Source organism: Sycon ciliatum, chromosome 4, assembly GCF_964019385.1.
Source record: "Sycon ciliatum chromosome 4, ocSycCili1.1, whole genome shotgun sequence".
Taxonomy (NCBI): domain Eukaryota; kingdom Metazoa; phylum Porifera; class Calcarea; order Leucosolenida; family Sycettidae; genus Sycon; species Sycon ciliatum.
The window spans coordinates 28,599,592-28,612,812 of NC_088646.1; the positions used below are offsets into that span (position 1 = coordinate 28,599,592).

The 13,221-nt window shown below is 46.8% G+C and overlaps 1 protein-coding gene across 1 annotated transcript; it reads right to left on the reverse strand.

The window, feature by feature from the left end:
- Window positions 1-6,106: 6,106 nt before the first annotated feature.
- On the reverse strand, window positions 6,107-11,053 carry LOC135815478 (uncharacterized). The gene is made up of 2 exons (XM_065328783.1): window positions 10,786-11,053; window positions 6,107-7,391 (listed from the first exon to the last, which is right to left on the reverse strand). Exons 1-2 carry the CDS (start codon window positions 10,840-10,842, stop codon window positions 6,507-6,509), a joined length of 942 nt encoding a protein of 313 aa, XP_065184855.1. The 5' UTR covers window positions 10,843-11,053; the 3' UTR covers window positions 6,107-6,506.
- Between the last annotated feature and the right edge of the window lie 2,168 nt (window positions 11,054-13,221).

The window sequence follows — 13,221 nt, forward strand, 5'->3', positions numbered from 1 at the left end:
CCTGCCACGGCATTGTCCAGTCGTTCGTATTCGTCCATATTCGTCCTGGCCTCAAGCTGGAAATTGGCCACCTCCACCCGTCGTACCAGCTCACTCACCGTGCACGCAGGCACACGCCCGGCACCGGACCCCATGGAGCTGCGCTCGCCTCCATCTGTCCCCGCCTCAGTCGGCACGCCTCGCCCCAGTGCAGCGCTCCTGCTGGTACCCCGCCAAGCCTGCAACATGCAGCCGCCTCTGACACGATAACACTCCTCTGTCACTTGTACATTTCCTCTTTTCTTTCTTTCTGCCTCTGACATGCTCTCCACCTCTGTCACGTTAACACACCTCTGACATGTTAACCCGCCTCTGTCATGCATCTCTCTCTTTCCTGCTTTTCTGATTTTTGTTTCGGCATTTTTGCCACGTTGTTTAACAAATTTCACACACGCAGCGCTCTCGCTTGTACATATGTATCATATTATTATATTTTTGCCTTTCCGCCTTGTACATGCTGCGCTTTCCTTTCTCTTCTCTTTCTTGTTTCTTGTTTATCGTGCTTCGCTCCTCCCGACCTCACCACTGGCGGGGGAGTACTGTAGCGACCTGACTCACAGAGTATTACGTCATTCTACATACGCATGCGCAAGAAATAAAATCATTCTCTTTGGTCACAACTTCTTCGTTGTCCGGTTGGCCAAAGTAGCCGTCGTCTACAGTCCATTCAGAAAAAAAATGAACTTCTAGCTTTTGGCCATAAATGGGTCAAACGTTGAGTTTTTTATTAATTTTTTTCTGCAATCCCATATGGAATCCTCTTCCAATTATGTTTCTGAAGTTTTTTTGTCCAAAAAGCAAGCCATAGCAAGAATAGGATTTCGGCCAGGTTTTGCCCCAAAAGCACTGAATTGGGAAAAACCATCAAAATCCAGGCCGTTTGACCCCGCCTGCAACAGTGCATTCTGTGGTTCGAACCCCAGTTCAGGCACCCTTTTTGGACCCTTTTCAAATTTCAAAGTTCGCAGCACTGCACTGTGTACGATGAAATCACGAAAAATCGCCAAATACGGGAGCTCGCCAGAGCCAGGACCCATTTTTTTATGAATGGACTGTAGGGCCCGACGTAAAACCCTAAAGCTGGTTCGAATGCCAAAAAATTTCATTTGTAGACCCTTTGGTATTTCTTCTTTCAGAAAAATCACACTTGAAGCAGTTCCCGTGAAATTGATATTTTGGCTAAATCTGACACCCGTTTTCCAGTACTGCTACCTTAAAGGGGAAGTCCGGTGAAAAATTTAAATTTCAGGGTCGGTAGAGTTTCGGGCGCTGAGTCGAATGGTGTTGGTCCCACGTGTCTCCGACAAAGCGTTCTCGAGATATTTCCGTTTGAAAAACTGAGTTTCGGGGGCTGCGCCATGACGTCATGCGGCCGCGCCACACCCTCTGCAACGTCATAGCGTGCAGCTAGGTCAAAAGGAGTGCGTGAAAGCAATAGTGTCAGTGCTATTTCAAATGATTTGGCGACTGATAGTTTGGTGCAAGCGACCCCGAAGACCTGTAACTCCTTGTGAGAGTGAGGATGCAGCCATGGCTGACCTTCATGAGTTCGGTCTGGGGCTGAGAACCTCGGCAGCTGAAGAAATGGCCACGCGGGCCGGTCAAGAGTGAGCGCTACTGAGTTTCCGACTGATGAAGAAGCAGCAGCTATTGCAGACGAGGCTGATCAGATCGCTGGAGAGCAGGGTCGCCAAAATGGAGAAGAGTGATGCGAGTGCTCTAAATGTTGTTCCATACCGATTACATTCGCTTAGACTCCAGTAGCCTGCCACATGGTGATGTTTTGGTGCGAACTTGGAATATTTCGGACTACTCAATTGGAGAACAGTGCAGGCTCTTTGAACCACGGGCACGACTCTTCGCTCGCAACGCTATGGAATCTGAAAGTTCTAGGTCCGAGAGCTGTTCGCTGTTTTGTCACTTGTCACGGTTGTGCACTCATCGCTGTAACATAAAATAATGAGGCGGGTGCGGAAAACTAAAATTTTCTTTCTCAAAGCACAACCACCGGCACCGGCAAGGAGAAACGCACGTAATCGTTCTCTGACTACATGACCGAACAATACGACTGATACGAGTGTAGTACATGACAAGTCCGTGTGTTGACTAGTTTTCTGAGTCTTGTGTCAGTTGTGACTCGAGTCTTGTACATACTACCCCAGCACGGCAGTGCGGGAGTAGTTCCGTCTGTGATGAGTTTGTTGACTGCACTACAGCTAGATAACACACTGCACGCACTGCATGCACGCAGCGCAGAGCGCGTAGACGGTAGAGGCTGACGGAAAAGTCCAACTCGGAAACGGCTATAATACGGTATAACCTCCAGGGTTACCGAGCTGAAAATCACAGGGTACGTAGTGTTTGTAACACTGAATCGAATGGTCTTGGTCCGAAGAAGCTGCGACAAACGGTTCCCCAATCGAACGCGCTCCGAATATGGCCATTTTTGTACACAACTAGATGGTGTGGCTACCTGGCTGCACGCTGTGACGTCATCACCTGGATCTGGGTGATGCGCGCTCAAATTCGCACATGTTCGATTGGGCGTATCTGACGAACCATAAGCCGCAGCCTCATCGGACAAAGACCATTCGACTCAGCGACCCGAACTCTACGGACTGTGAAATTTAAATTTTTCACCGGACTTCCCCTTTAAATGCCGGCATTATATTCGGCATTGGACTATCCGAGCATCAGAGCATTATGGAGCATTTAGGAACAAAACGAGCATTACCGGTGAGGTTTGAGCGGCATACCGAGTTTCATAGTGGATAATATCATCGGGAAATCCCAGGTTTTTGGCAACAATCGGCCACAATCATGATCATCATCATGAGATGTTGTCTGATGATTGGTTTTTGCCCTGAAACTCTGAGTAAAAACGAAACAGCCCTATTTTACTCCTTTTGTGTACCTCTTGCGTAGTACGCTCCGCCCATTCCGGGCATTTGAGCACTATGCATTGTACCGGCGCATGACTTTGTGATTGTGTGGAGACACGTAACACCTTTAGCACGTAACACCTTGTAGACACGTAACACCTTTAGCACTAACGCTACATAACTATTGCTACATAAAAACGTTATGATTGTAGCATTGTGGTCAGGTAAATGACTACGATTGTGGAAGCATGCCCAACCGAGGCCGAGGCAGTTCAAGTGACACAAATCCGGAGAAATTATTTACGAGGTTTCTTTTACTTTTAGAATAATGGAGAGCTATGGAGGAGACATACGCGAAGTGAATATCAAACAGACGAAGACGAGTTTTCTAGTTGTGCCAGAGGCTCTGGCGATAGCATCAAGAGGGTTATGGACTCTTGATAGCATCTCTAGCGATACTGAAGTAGACACTGATGCATTGCTAAATTTGGACCAGGATGAAGGAGCGGCTATAAACAGAAAGAGCTCGTTCCAAAAGAACTGCCTAAGCCGAGTCCAGCTCAGGAGGCTCGAAAAGAACTAGAATTTCTCATGGACTCAGTACCAAGTCGATTGCTCAGCAGCGCCTGTCTTACTTTCCTGATGAAGCACGCACAGTTAGTTGTGGGCGGTTGTAATGCCAGGCCTACAGTCAAATGCTATCAGAAAGGAAGAGTATTGTGGCAAGCCATACGTCTACACACAATCTCAAGGAGAAGATGAGAGCACAAGCAAAGGATGTAGAGTGGCAAAATAACTTCTGCCCACGTGTTTTCAGGATTTCCGCAAATGGGAGGGCTCTCCATCCGAGATCGGATCTCAGGAGCTGGCCTCACGTCTGGTGTTTCAGATGAAGACATTCACAGAGTGGACGCAGTGACAGCTTGTCTGCGGGCAGGAATACTGTTTGCCAAGATTAACTTCATCCCAACAATGAATGACTACCTGCAATAATGGTTTCATCTCTCACTACATGGATAATTAGGGGAGATATTTGATACACCGACTATTCTGCCACAACCCTGCATCAAAGTTGGAATGGAGAGCAATCAATGGAGAAGCGATCATGTCTTATAGTGCTAAGAAGCAGTGGAGCGCGTGTGAGATAAGGTGGCAACTTCAGATGCAGATCGACGATATGCACAATTTCCTGGAAGTTTGACAATGTGCAGACTTTTTTTCCATTTTTGTCCCAAACCAAGAGCATTATATCCATTGCTGAAGCATTATAATCAGCATTATAAGGCAGTTTTTGGAGCATTATGGTTAGCATTATACGAACATTTTCGGCGCATTATCCGCTGGACCCTACCCATGTGGGAGGAATAAGAAAGGTTTTCTGCAGGAAGTCGAAATCCTTCCAGTTCCGCTTCCAAGCAGGACTTGAAGCCGGTGAACCTTGTGGCTTGTCTTTGTAGATCACCCTCTGACAGACTTGTTTCTCTGACCCGTTGATCCCACTATGCATGCCTGCACCTCTGGCTCCGGGCTGACTGTCACCACCAGGACTCTAACCACCATGTTGGTTGGTTGGTTGGCTGGTTGGTATATTTTATTTTACTTCGCCAGAATGAACAGGCATTGCTGCCTTCTTGCCTGGACAAGTGGATTTTCCAAGCTCTCACAAAAAGACGAAGAAAGGAAAGAAATATTACATGAGAGTATTACCAGGAACCTTCGCTTGAGGCCAGCGGAGATGCTTTTTTTCTTCATTTCCCCTTGCCATCAAGAGTACATAACCCCTTATGTACTCTTGATGCCATGGATACCTACAAAAGTCGACCTCTTCAGTCTTCACTCACTGCGAATAGCTTCACATTCTATTCCTCCAAATGTTTGGGCCTGGCCCGGGGCACTTTCTGGAGATTATGGACACTACTTTCCAAATTCTCTAATATTTTCAAGTACTAATAGCCACTAATACAATGACATTATTGTATTGTACGATAAACCACCCTGCAATGGCATTGTGTTAGTGGCTACATATGATTGAAGTACATGTATGTACTACACAATGTGTAGTACAATCATGTATTAGAGAATCATTGATAGCACCAACAGCTACATGTACAGTGTACATTACTGGTGGTGCTATCAATCGACTCGCAGTGCTGGTTGCGGGGAATACTGGCTTGCCAATGCTCTCACACTCACTATCAGTATTGCTACCGCGGCCTTGGAGGAAGGTGTGTTTCCATCCTCTTAGAAATCCGTCTACCAGTGTACAAGAATAGAGGTTGCGCCAAAGAGCCTGCTAATTACAGACCTACATGTACATGTACATGTCCCTTCTCCCCTGCATAGCAAAACTAATGGAACAGATTCTATCGGTATGCCTACTTCATGCCTACTTCGGTACCTGATGCCGTGATGGTAGACGACCCTGCAAAGATCCGTCAAGGCGCAGATGCAACCACTAAAAGCGGTGGGGGGGGGGGTGAGGGGGGTGAGTAGATAAAGCCCACCACGGCACCAGCAAAGTGGTCAATGACTGAAAATCCCACCTGCTGCATGGATCAATGTTTCAGTGAGTACGTAGCCTACAGTGTATGTACATGATTGTACTTGTAGTATTGCAAGCCTTGCTCGATAAGCTAGGCCCTGTCACATGCTGTCATTGTCATAGCATACTCGTATACATGTAATTTGTAAATACATCTTTATAACAATTCAAGACATCAACATGAGCTTACTGGCCTTTTATATCTAAAATTAGAACTAGAAGAAGATAAAATCTTTGCATATTAGTGCCATATTTTACAATTTTTAAATGATACCTTGTCCGGACAGGAGATATCTAAATTATATTCTGTGTGCGGCCCAGAAAATGCATTCGAAAAATTCGCTCTTTTGCCCATTACTTGTATCAAGAGTAAAATACGCTTATACATGTATAGTCTTGCTGGTATTAGAAGAACTAAAAACTACATGTAAATGTAATCGGGTATTGCTGAAAAACTCAGTCACGCACACACTCTCAAAAACTTGAGTTCAACATTAGAATACAGATATAATAATCTCTCCGGTTACATGCTTCATCCAGGTGAATAAAGTTCTTAAAAATTTGGGAAACCTCAAGAGCAATTCAATGTGGAAATCATTCGTCTCCACCTGTTGCAGTGTTCTACTTCGAAGAATTGTTTTTTAAAATATCTTGATGTGACAAAGACAGTGTGTAGGGTACTGAACAGCACATAGTAGTGCTGTAAGCCATAGCGCACTAAGCAAGCCATGGCATAGTATAACATAGTAAACTATACAGTCATGTACATGTCACAGTAAACACAGTAACGGCCATGGTACAGTCCTGACAAGAATGATAGTGTTCACTCGGAGCTTCTTGGCTTGCACAAGCTGCTGAAGTGGCTGAGATAGCCGTTAGACGTAGCAAGTTGAGTATGGTGCTTGGTTGTCTAAACTCAGTCAGTGACTGGCCAGACATCGAGGCACCACCAGCATTGCAATGTTGCTTCGTTGATTCAGTTTAGACCATTGGCATTGTTGAGATTTCAGGTCCGGTACATGGTGGGAGATTGGTCCGGGACTCTATGCACACATGCACGATGCGAAAATTGGCTCTCTCGTCCATTTCCACTTCTCACGTTTGCCACGTGCACCGCCGCAGGAGCCAGGTATTCGTCGCAGCACCCATAGCTGATCCCTCTTGGGCATGCAACTTTTATCAGGCGGACACGTCTGACCGTGGCACTTGACAGAATAGATGTACGCAGGAAACCGATTGGGATCGTACTGCCAGAAACCTGTCGATTCGCACAGGCATTTGCGGTTCTGTGCAACTTTTGAGCAGGCAGCGCCGAACATGCAGAATGTATCCAAGAACTCTGCCTGGCGATGGAGTTTTTTCTTGAATTTCCCGAGCAGTCGACTGTATGGTACAGGTTTGCATGCCCCTGTCCTTGGCTTGCTTGTAGTCGTCATGGACATGGTGATTGGGTCGACAGAAATCTGAGATGGATCGCTGTGTACGCTGGCCCCGGGTGGTAAGCGAACCTTGACACTTGCGCTCGTTGTGCGAGCTAACAGTGACTTGTGAACTCTGACCCCTGAACTGGCGACCCTTGAACTGGTGGACGTGCGCGGTTGCAGTGACGATGGTTCGTCTTCTGTGGCAAGTTCTGCTCTCCTCTCGCTGGCATTCTCATGCACGGGTGGCAATCGAGGCTCGAGTGTGGGAAGTCGAAAGGTCGTCTCCACCACAGATCTATGCTGCTCAACGCCTGTAGTATTGTGCAGCTCAAGCATGTTGCTGTTGATGTTGTCTTCCTGGAAGCGCTTCTCACGGACTGATCCAGTTGCTTGTCGTGGTAGCACTGATTGAGGGATGACGGCAGCAGTTGTGCCAGGCGGCGTTGTCAGTATTGCAACAACATACAAGGCCAGCAAAAGCGACGTCGTCCGCATTACGATCTCCTAAAGTGCCGAGAATGAACACACACAAGGCCAAACGCATCCAAACTGTCAGGAATACTGGACAGACAGGCATCAGCGACAAGTCTTTGCACAAAGCATTTCTTCGTTTAGAGGAAATATCCATTCTGCGACAAGTAGAACGAGCCGGGAATTTATAGGCATGTCAACAATTCCCGTCGCAAAGCATGCACCTGGTGAGATAAAACTGGACGGGGTGTTCGTGTTTGTTACGAAGAGAAACCATTGATAGTCGGAAATACAGCTGCTAATCCCGCAGCGACGACCCAATCGACAACTGCAGCCAGCACTAAGCAGTAAGCGTGCCAACGCTACACTATGGTACTACGGTCCCTCTCCACCCCCCCCCCTCGATATTCCAGATCGGACTAGTCGTTTTAGACATTCGATAATCTTGGTCTGTAACAGCCGAACGTGGATGTGACATACGCGAAGAATGCGGCTTTGTGGACGATGGATGGATGGATGGATGGATGGGTGTGATTCGTAATGCGGTCTTGGATTATTATAATGTTGTGTCCCTAGCATGCTCTGCTTGGTCGATGCTGTCATGATGGTCATGCATGGCTAGGCTGCGTGTCTAGTCTGTCCACTGTCTTTGTTGGACTGCGGATTTTGTGACGTGTGGAGGGCGCAAGCGCCGCGACTGGCAGCCTGCGGTGAGCAACAGAAACTATTACGCGTCGGCCATCTTGCGGCTCACCCAACACCCCGCATTATTTTGGCCGGTGATTGAAGAGTCGCGTTTGCACACGCGCAAGCACAACATCGCACCCCTAACATGTCCGAACAGAAGTAGGTCGTTGGATTTCTGATACCTCAGCGGGCGGGCTCTGTGGGTTACAGTATCTCCAAGCATAGAATTGCGTGTATGCCGGTGAGAGACGAAGTGCACACTTCTTCACGGCCTGTCAGAGAGGAATGATCGAATTCAACCCGTGCCCTGCCGCGCTCCAGGTTGCTTACGACGAAGCAAACAACAAACATCTTTCCACTACATCCACTGGCTGGGCTATGCTGAGCTACATGTAGGATGGTTGCAGGTGCAAATCATAGGTTGTGTAAATGCGGATAGTACACTACATTGTAGACAGCATGCCGATAAGATCAACTCGGGAGTCAACCACGTCGTCCTAAGCAATTATTTATTTTTAAGTCTCTTGTGCTAGCCTAGCATGGCGAGTGCTGACAAGATTTCGCTTCATCTTGGAATGGTGACTTGCAAGATTTAGACGTGTTATTCGACGAAGTCGACGTCTTGGTTTCGCGTTCGTGCTGATGTCGGCAAAGAGAAGAGAGGTGAGAGTTCAGTGAACTACGCCCCAGGTCTGGCACAGAACTACGAAAGAAAATAAGCCGCAAAGCGAATCGACTGCACACTCCGCCTTTTGGACTCCTGGGGATTTGATACCGCCGATGGAAGAAAACAACTCGAGTTTATCCCCCACTCCCAACTTTGCCTTTGCAACAGCCATGTGCGCAAACGTCGCACGAACTACTGAGCACATGCTGCGGTCACGAACGTGTTGACAAGAAGCTCGAAGTCCAACGCTTTGTACCGTACATACATGTATCTAGAGGAGACTAATACTGTACCTCTCCACAAGAGAACCTACTGCCATAAGATTAAATTGTAGATCAGTGTACGATCCACTAACGAACGGAGTGGCTCGAATCCATTCAGAACTACATGTACATGTACATGCACAATGACTTATAATTATAATATGTAGCTCGAGGAGTTATCCTAGTGAAAGTGTGCCTCGAGGACTGATTGGGACCGCATTCTCAACGGTCAATTGGTTGCCCTGTGCCAGTTTCTCACCAGACTCCAGCAAATCGTCTGGGGGATTTCTCGGTGCATCATGTTCTTGTGTTACTGGCCACGCCTCGTCTGCATGTCTTCTCACAGTTTTGAAACAAGCATCACCATGTACCATGATCACGCTAAGCAGGCGCTCACGACCTCTGTAACATCGATACAGATCCACGTGTACTGGTAACTACAAATCAGTTTGGACAATTGGCTTCGCAAGCCTTTCAGTACACGGTGTCATCATGCGACCCGCTCTTACGTAGATTTGTTCGCCATGCGGAGCACGGTGCTACCGTCAGACATGAAGTAGACATTCCCGCAATGTGCTGGGGCTTTTTGTCTGCATGAGACTATTTGACCTCCCCAGCAACCTGAGCAGATGGACACGTCTCTCCACTGAAAAGCCGCCCCGGGGGTCTTCCCTGCTCAAAAACTGCCTATAACAGTACTATAAGCTTGAAATGAGATTATATCGCACAGTCAGTTCCTACCACTGATAACATGTACATGTACATGACTGTACCGGTAAGTAACTTAGTTGTATTATACGACCTGCACCAATGTTGCAAGCCTTCTTTTCTTTTACTGTCACGGGTATGGACACGGATCACGGTTGTTGGATTGTCCAGATTACTTTAGTATGCTGCAGTAGTCATGTGCCCGAATGGAATCGAACATGATGAAAACTGCTTTCGACCTTTAACCAAGAGTACATGTCTCCACCTGCACTTTTGCCCCGACTGGAAAGATCTATAGTCACCACCATTCACGCATACAGCACAATGCACGGTCAAGTTGGAAAATCCCCATGGAAGAGGGACGCGTGTCCCAGTGTATCTGCTCCTCTTCCGAACATGGCCTGTGGCCACTCGCCGTTCATTTCCGAACTGCGGGGCGCGACTCACAACACGACATGTCGACAGTCAACGTGCTGAATACATGGCCGCGGACATGTACTGGTACTTTGCCGTTTCTGCACATCTGCTGTACAGTCAACAATAGTCTGTGACACCATCCCATTTCCTCTTGCCATGCCAAGGACAACTGGCATACTAGTAGTGACTAACTGTGCACCAAGTAAGTTAGTTGCAAGGGAATACAGTAATTCAAGGCAAGAACTTGGTTCGAGGGGTGCCGCAAAATCTAGAGAGCGAAAGCTGCCCAAATATGGCGCGCCTGGTCCAAATCAGTATGTCATGTGGGATCGAAAGCGAGAGCTGTGGGCCGCTCAGTAATGCGTGCATTGTGCATGTGGCTCAGTCGCAACGTTTCACCCAGCACTGTTGCTGTTATCGATGTGTACATCCGGGGAAGAGTCTAATTCATCATATCGCCGGATCATGAGACCAGGAGTCGGGATAAGCAAAAAACAAGATTCTGGGGCAACACAGATGTTTAGATCAGGGACAGCCACAGGACACGCTACAATCTTACGATCGTCTCTGCAGCCTTGGCCTTCTCACCCACTCGCTCTCTCTCTCTCTGAAACAGACTCACTCACTTGGCTCGAGTGGCCTCTTGGGTCGGTGAACTAAAAATAGGTACACTTTGGTGGCTTACCATGCTGACTCTTGCTGTCCGTGAGGTGACGCGTAGTTGTCGCTCCTCCAGCTCCATGAGCACGAGTATAGAGTATCAGCTGCAGTTGTAAGACTAGGACCGAGAGCGAGGACCAGTTTGCCCTGTTGCCGCCACCGCCTCTGTTGCTGTACAGTCTTTCTTCCGGTCTTTTATCACAACTACAATAAAGACTATGTTGCAAACAACTGTAATAATTATTCTAGAACAATGATCACAAACGTTACGTGTGGTGGGGAAACGCTAAGCGGAGGAGAAGAAGAGGCGAATCGCCGAAAGGGATACTTGGCTAAAATGCTGGCCACCGTCGTCACAGGAGGAATGAAAGCATCCACTAATGGTGTTAGCATATTTAACCTCCCCTCCGCTATTACTAGTATTAGCATTACGCGCCATGTTGGCCATCAGTGCTGACGCGAGAAGATGAATACTTCGTTTTCCGCAGCATTGCTCTCGCCGCAGAGTTGGCAAGGTTCGACCTGGTCACATCAAACGCGAATTGCCCACGATCGTGTCGCAAGATTCCAAGCCCGAAAAGCCCCCACCCAAACCCTTTACTGACAAAGTGACATGATCTTGCCCTCGTACGGTGGTGGTAGACCTACAGTGAAACGGCAGCGCCGTGCATGCAATAGTGTGAGATGTGGAGTGAAGCCATCCAGTACTGTACATGATTGTATTGCAGAGTTGACACCAAGGCATGCTAGTGGACGGTACTACTAGCCAGCAGAGAGCTGTGTTGAAAAGAGCAGCGCGTTAGTAATCATGCAGCGTGAAACGAGACCAGGTCGGCACGCTTAGCGACATCAAGGCGGTATATAATGAGAATGTGTACTTAGCCAACTGGGAGAGCTGTGCCGAAATCGCTAAGCGACGTTTGAAACTCATAACTTTATCACCTTTTTTTTGTCAGGCTGCCTAACTTTATTGTCGGGTGCCATGCGAAACGCACAACACTTGGATTCCACGGAAAAGAGGAGGAAAGCAAATAGCGGAAACAAAACAAACGAGCTACTTTCACGAAGTCATCGTCCTAGTCAGCACACAAATAGAGAGTTCTGGTTGCAACACAGTCATACACGTTGAGGTATTTTGCTCATGTGATCAAGCTAATGATCGTATTCAATAAAAATCGAGGAAAGAAAATCTATCAACACATTGCTATTGTTATAAAAGAAACTGCCTGGGAGCACACGGATGGTATGTCGAACCGTTTTAAAAGGTTTTTAAGGTTCGACATGCTTCTCGCCTTTCAGGAAGGGTTGTCAAGTGCATGGAATTAAAATTCCACTCGTCAAACGTGCAAGAAAGACCAGCTTCCAACTCAACACGCAGGGTATTGAGTTTCTCCTTCTTCCTTTGAACCTGAACACATACAGTATAATATTATTATGTATTGTTGTCATATAGTGTACCTTGAAGTTGAAGTAACTTTTGTTTTGCTGCTGCTGTTGTTAGTTTATTTGATTGGTGTACATAGAGTCGAACAAAAAACAGGTAATGTGCCTTCTTACATGCATATGACCCCCCCTGCGTATTTTCTGTAATCTTTCGTTTTTGTGGAGCGCTTGGGTTGCAATGAGGCCGAGACCCTATGGTCGGTCAAGCTGCCCCTGCCTCTCCCCCACTCCTGCCATTCCATATGTCTCATCGCTGCCTTGCTGCTTTGTGCCATCAAATGGTGTGTGGTTTTTGTAAAGAAAAAAAAATGAAATCGACTCAGCATGATGCCATACGTTCATTTAATCTAAGACATGAATACACATCATTATTATTTTGAGGGAGGTGGTAAGGGAAAACATACTTTGAAGTAAATAATAGCACTGCTAATATGATGCATGGCGAATACTAGTACTTCGAAGTCGATGTATTAAATGAAACTGCAAGAAGCCTCACCCTTACTTCGATGTTTGGATCTTCCCAAGTTGTATACTTGTACTGCTGAGATACCGAATTCAAATAGATCAATACAATACAATACAATACAATGTACTTTGGCTGAGCAAGAAAAAGAAACAAACAGACATTGACTTGGAGCATGGTCTGTTCTCTCTGCAAACAAACACATGTACATGTACTTGTACAGTGTACATGTATGTCCGAAGAAAGAGAAGAGAGGAAACAATCAAAATAAACACAGACTTGAAAAGAAGGAAGGAAGAATTGTGTATGGGGTATTGCGTTTGGAAGTGTATGCTTCTGTGTCTTGTCTTCATGTTGAAACAGACACAATTGCCAAACTCCCATCCTTTTCCCTCAGTCAGAAGGCTGTGTCATACAGCAAAACAATGCACCAAAGCAATTGCGTAGGTGGTGATTATGAGCTTCATGAGCAAACTGTGCAATCATCACACGACAATACTTTATTAGAAAGTACTGTATATCAAAGCCAAAGGGGTGTCACTGCAGTGACTAACC

Coding starts and splice junctions, on each gene's coding strand:
- LOC135815478 (XM_065328783.1), bottom strand. CDS start 10,842: ATGGAGCTGGAGGAGCGACAACTACGCGTCACCTCACGGACAGCAAGA. Junction 7,392..10,785: donor GGACAGCAAGAGTCAGCATG/GTAAGCCACCAA, acceptor TCGGCACTTTAG/GAGATCGTAATGCGGACGAC.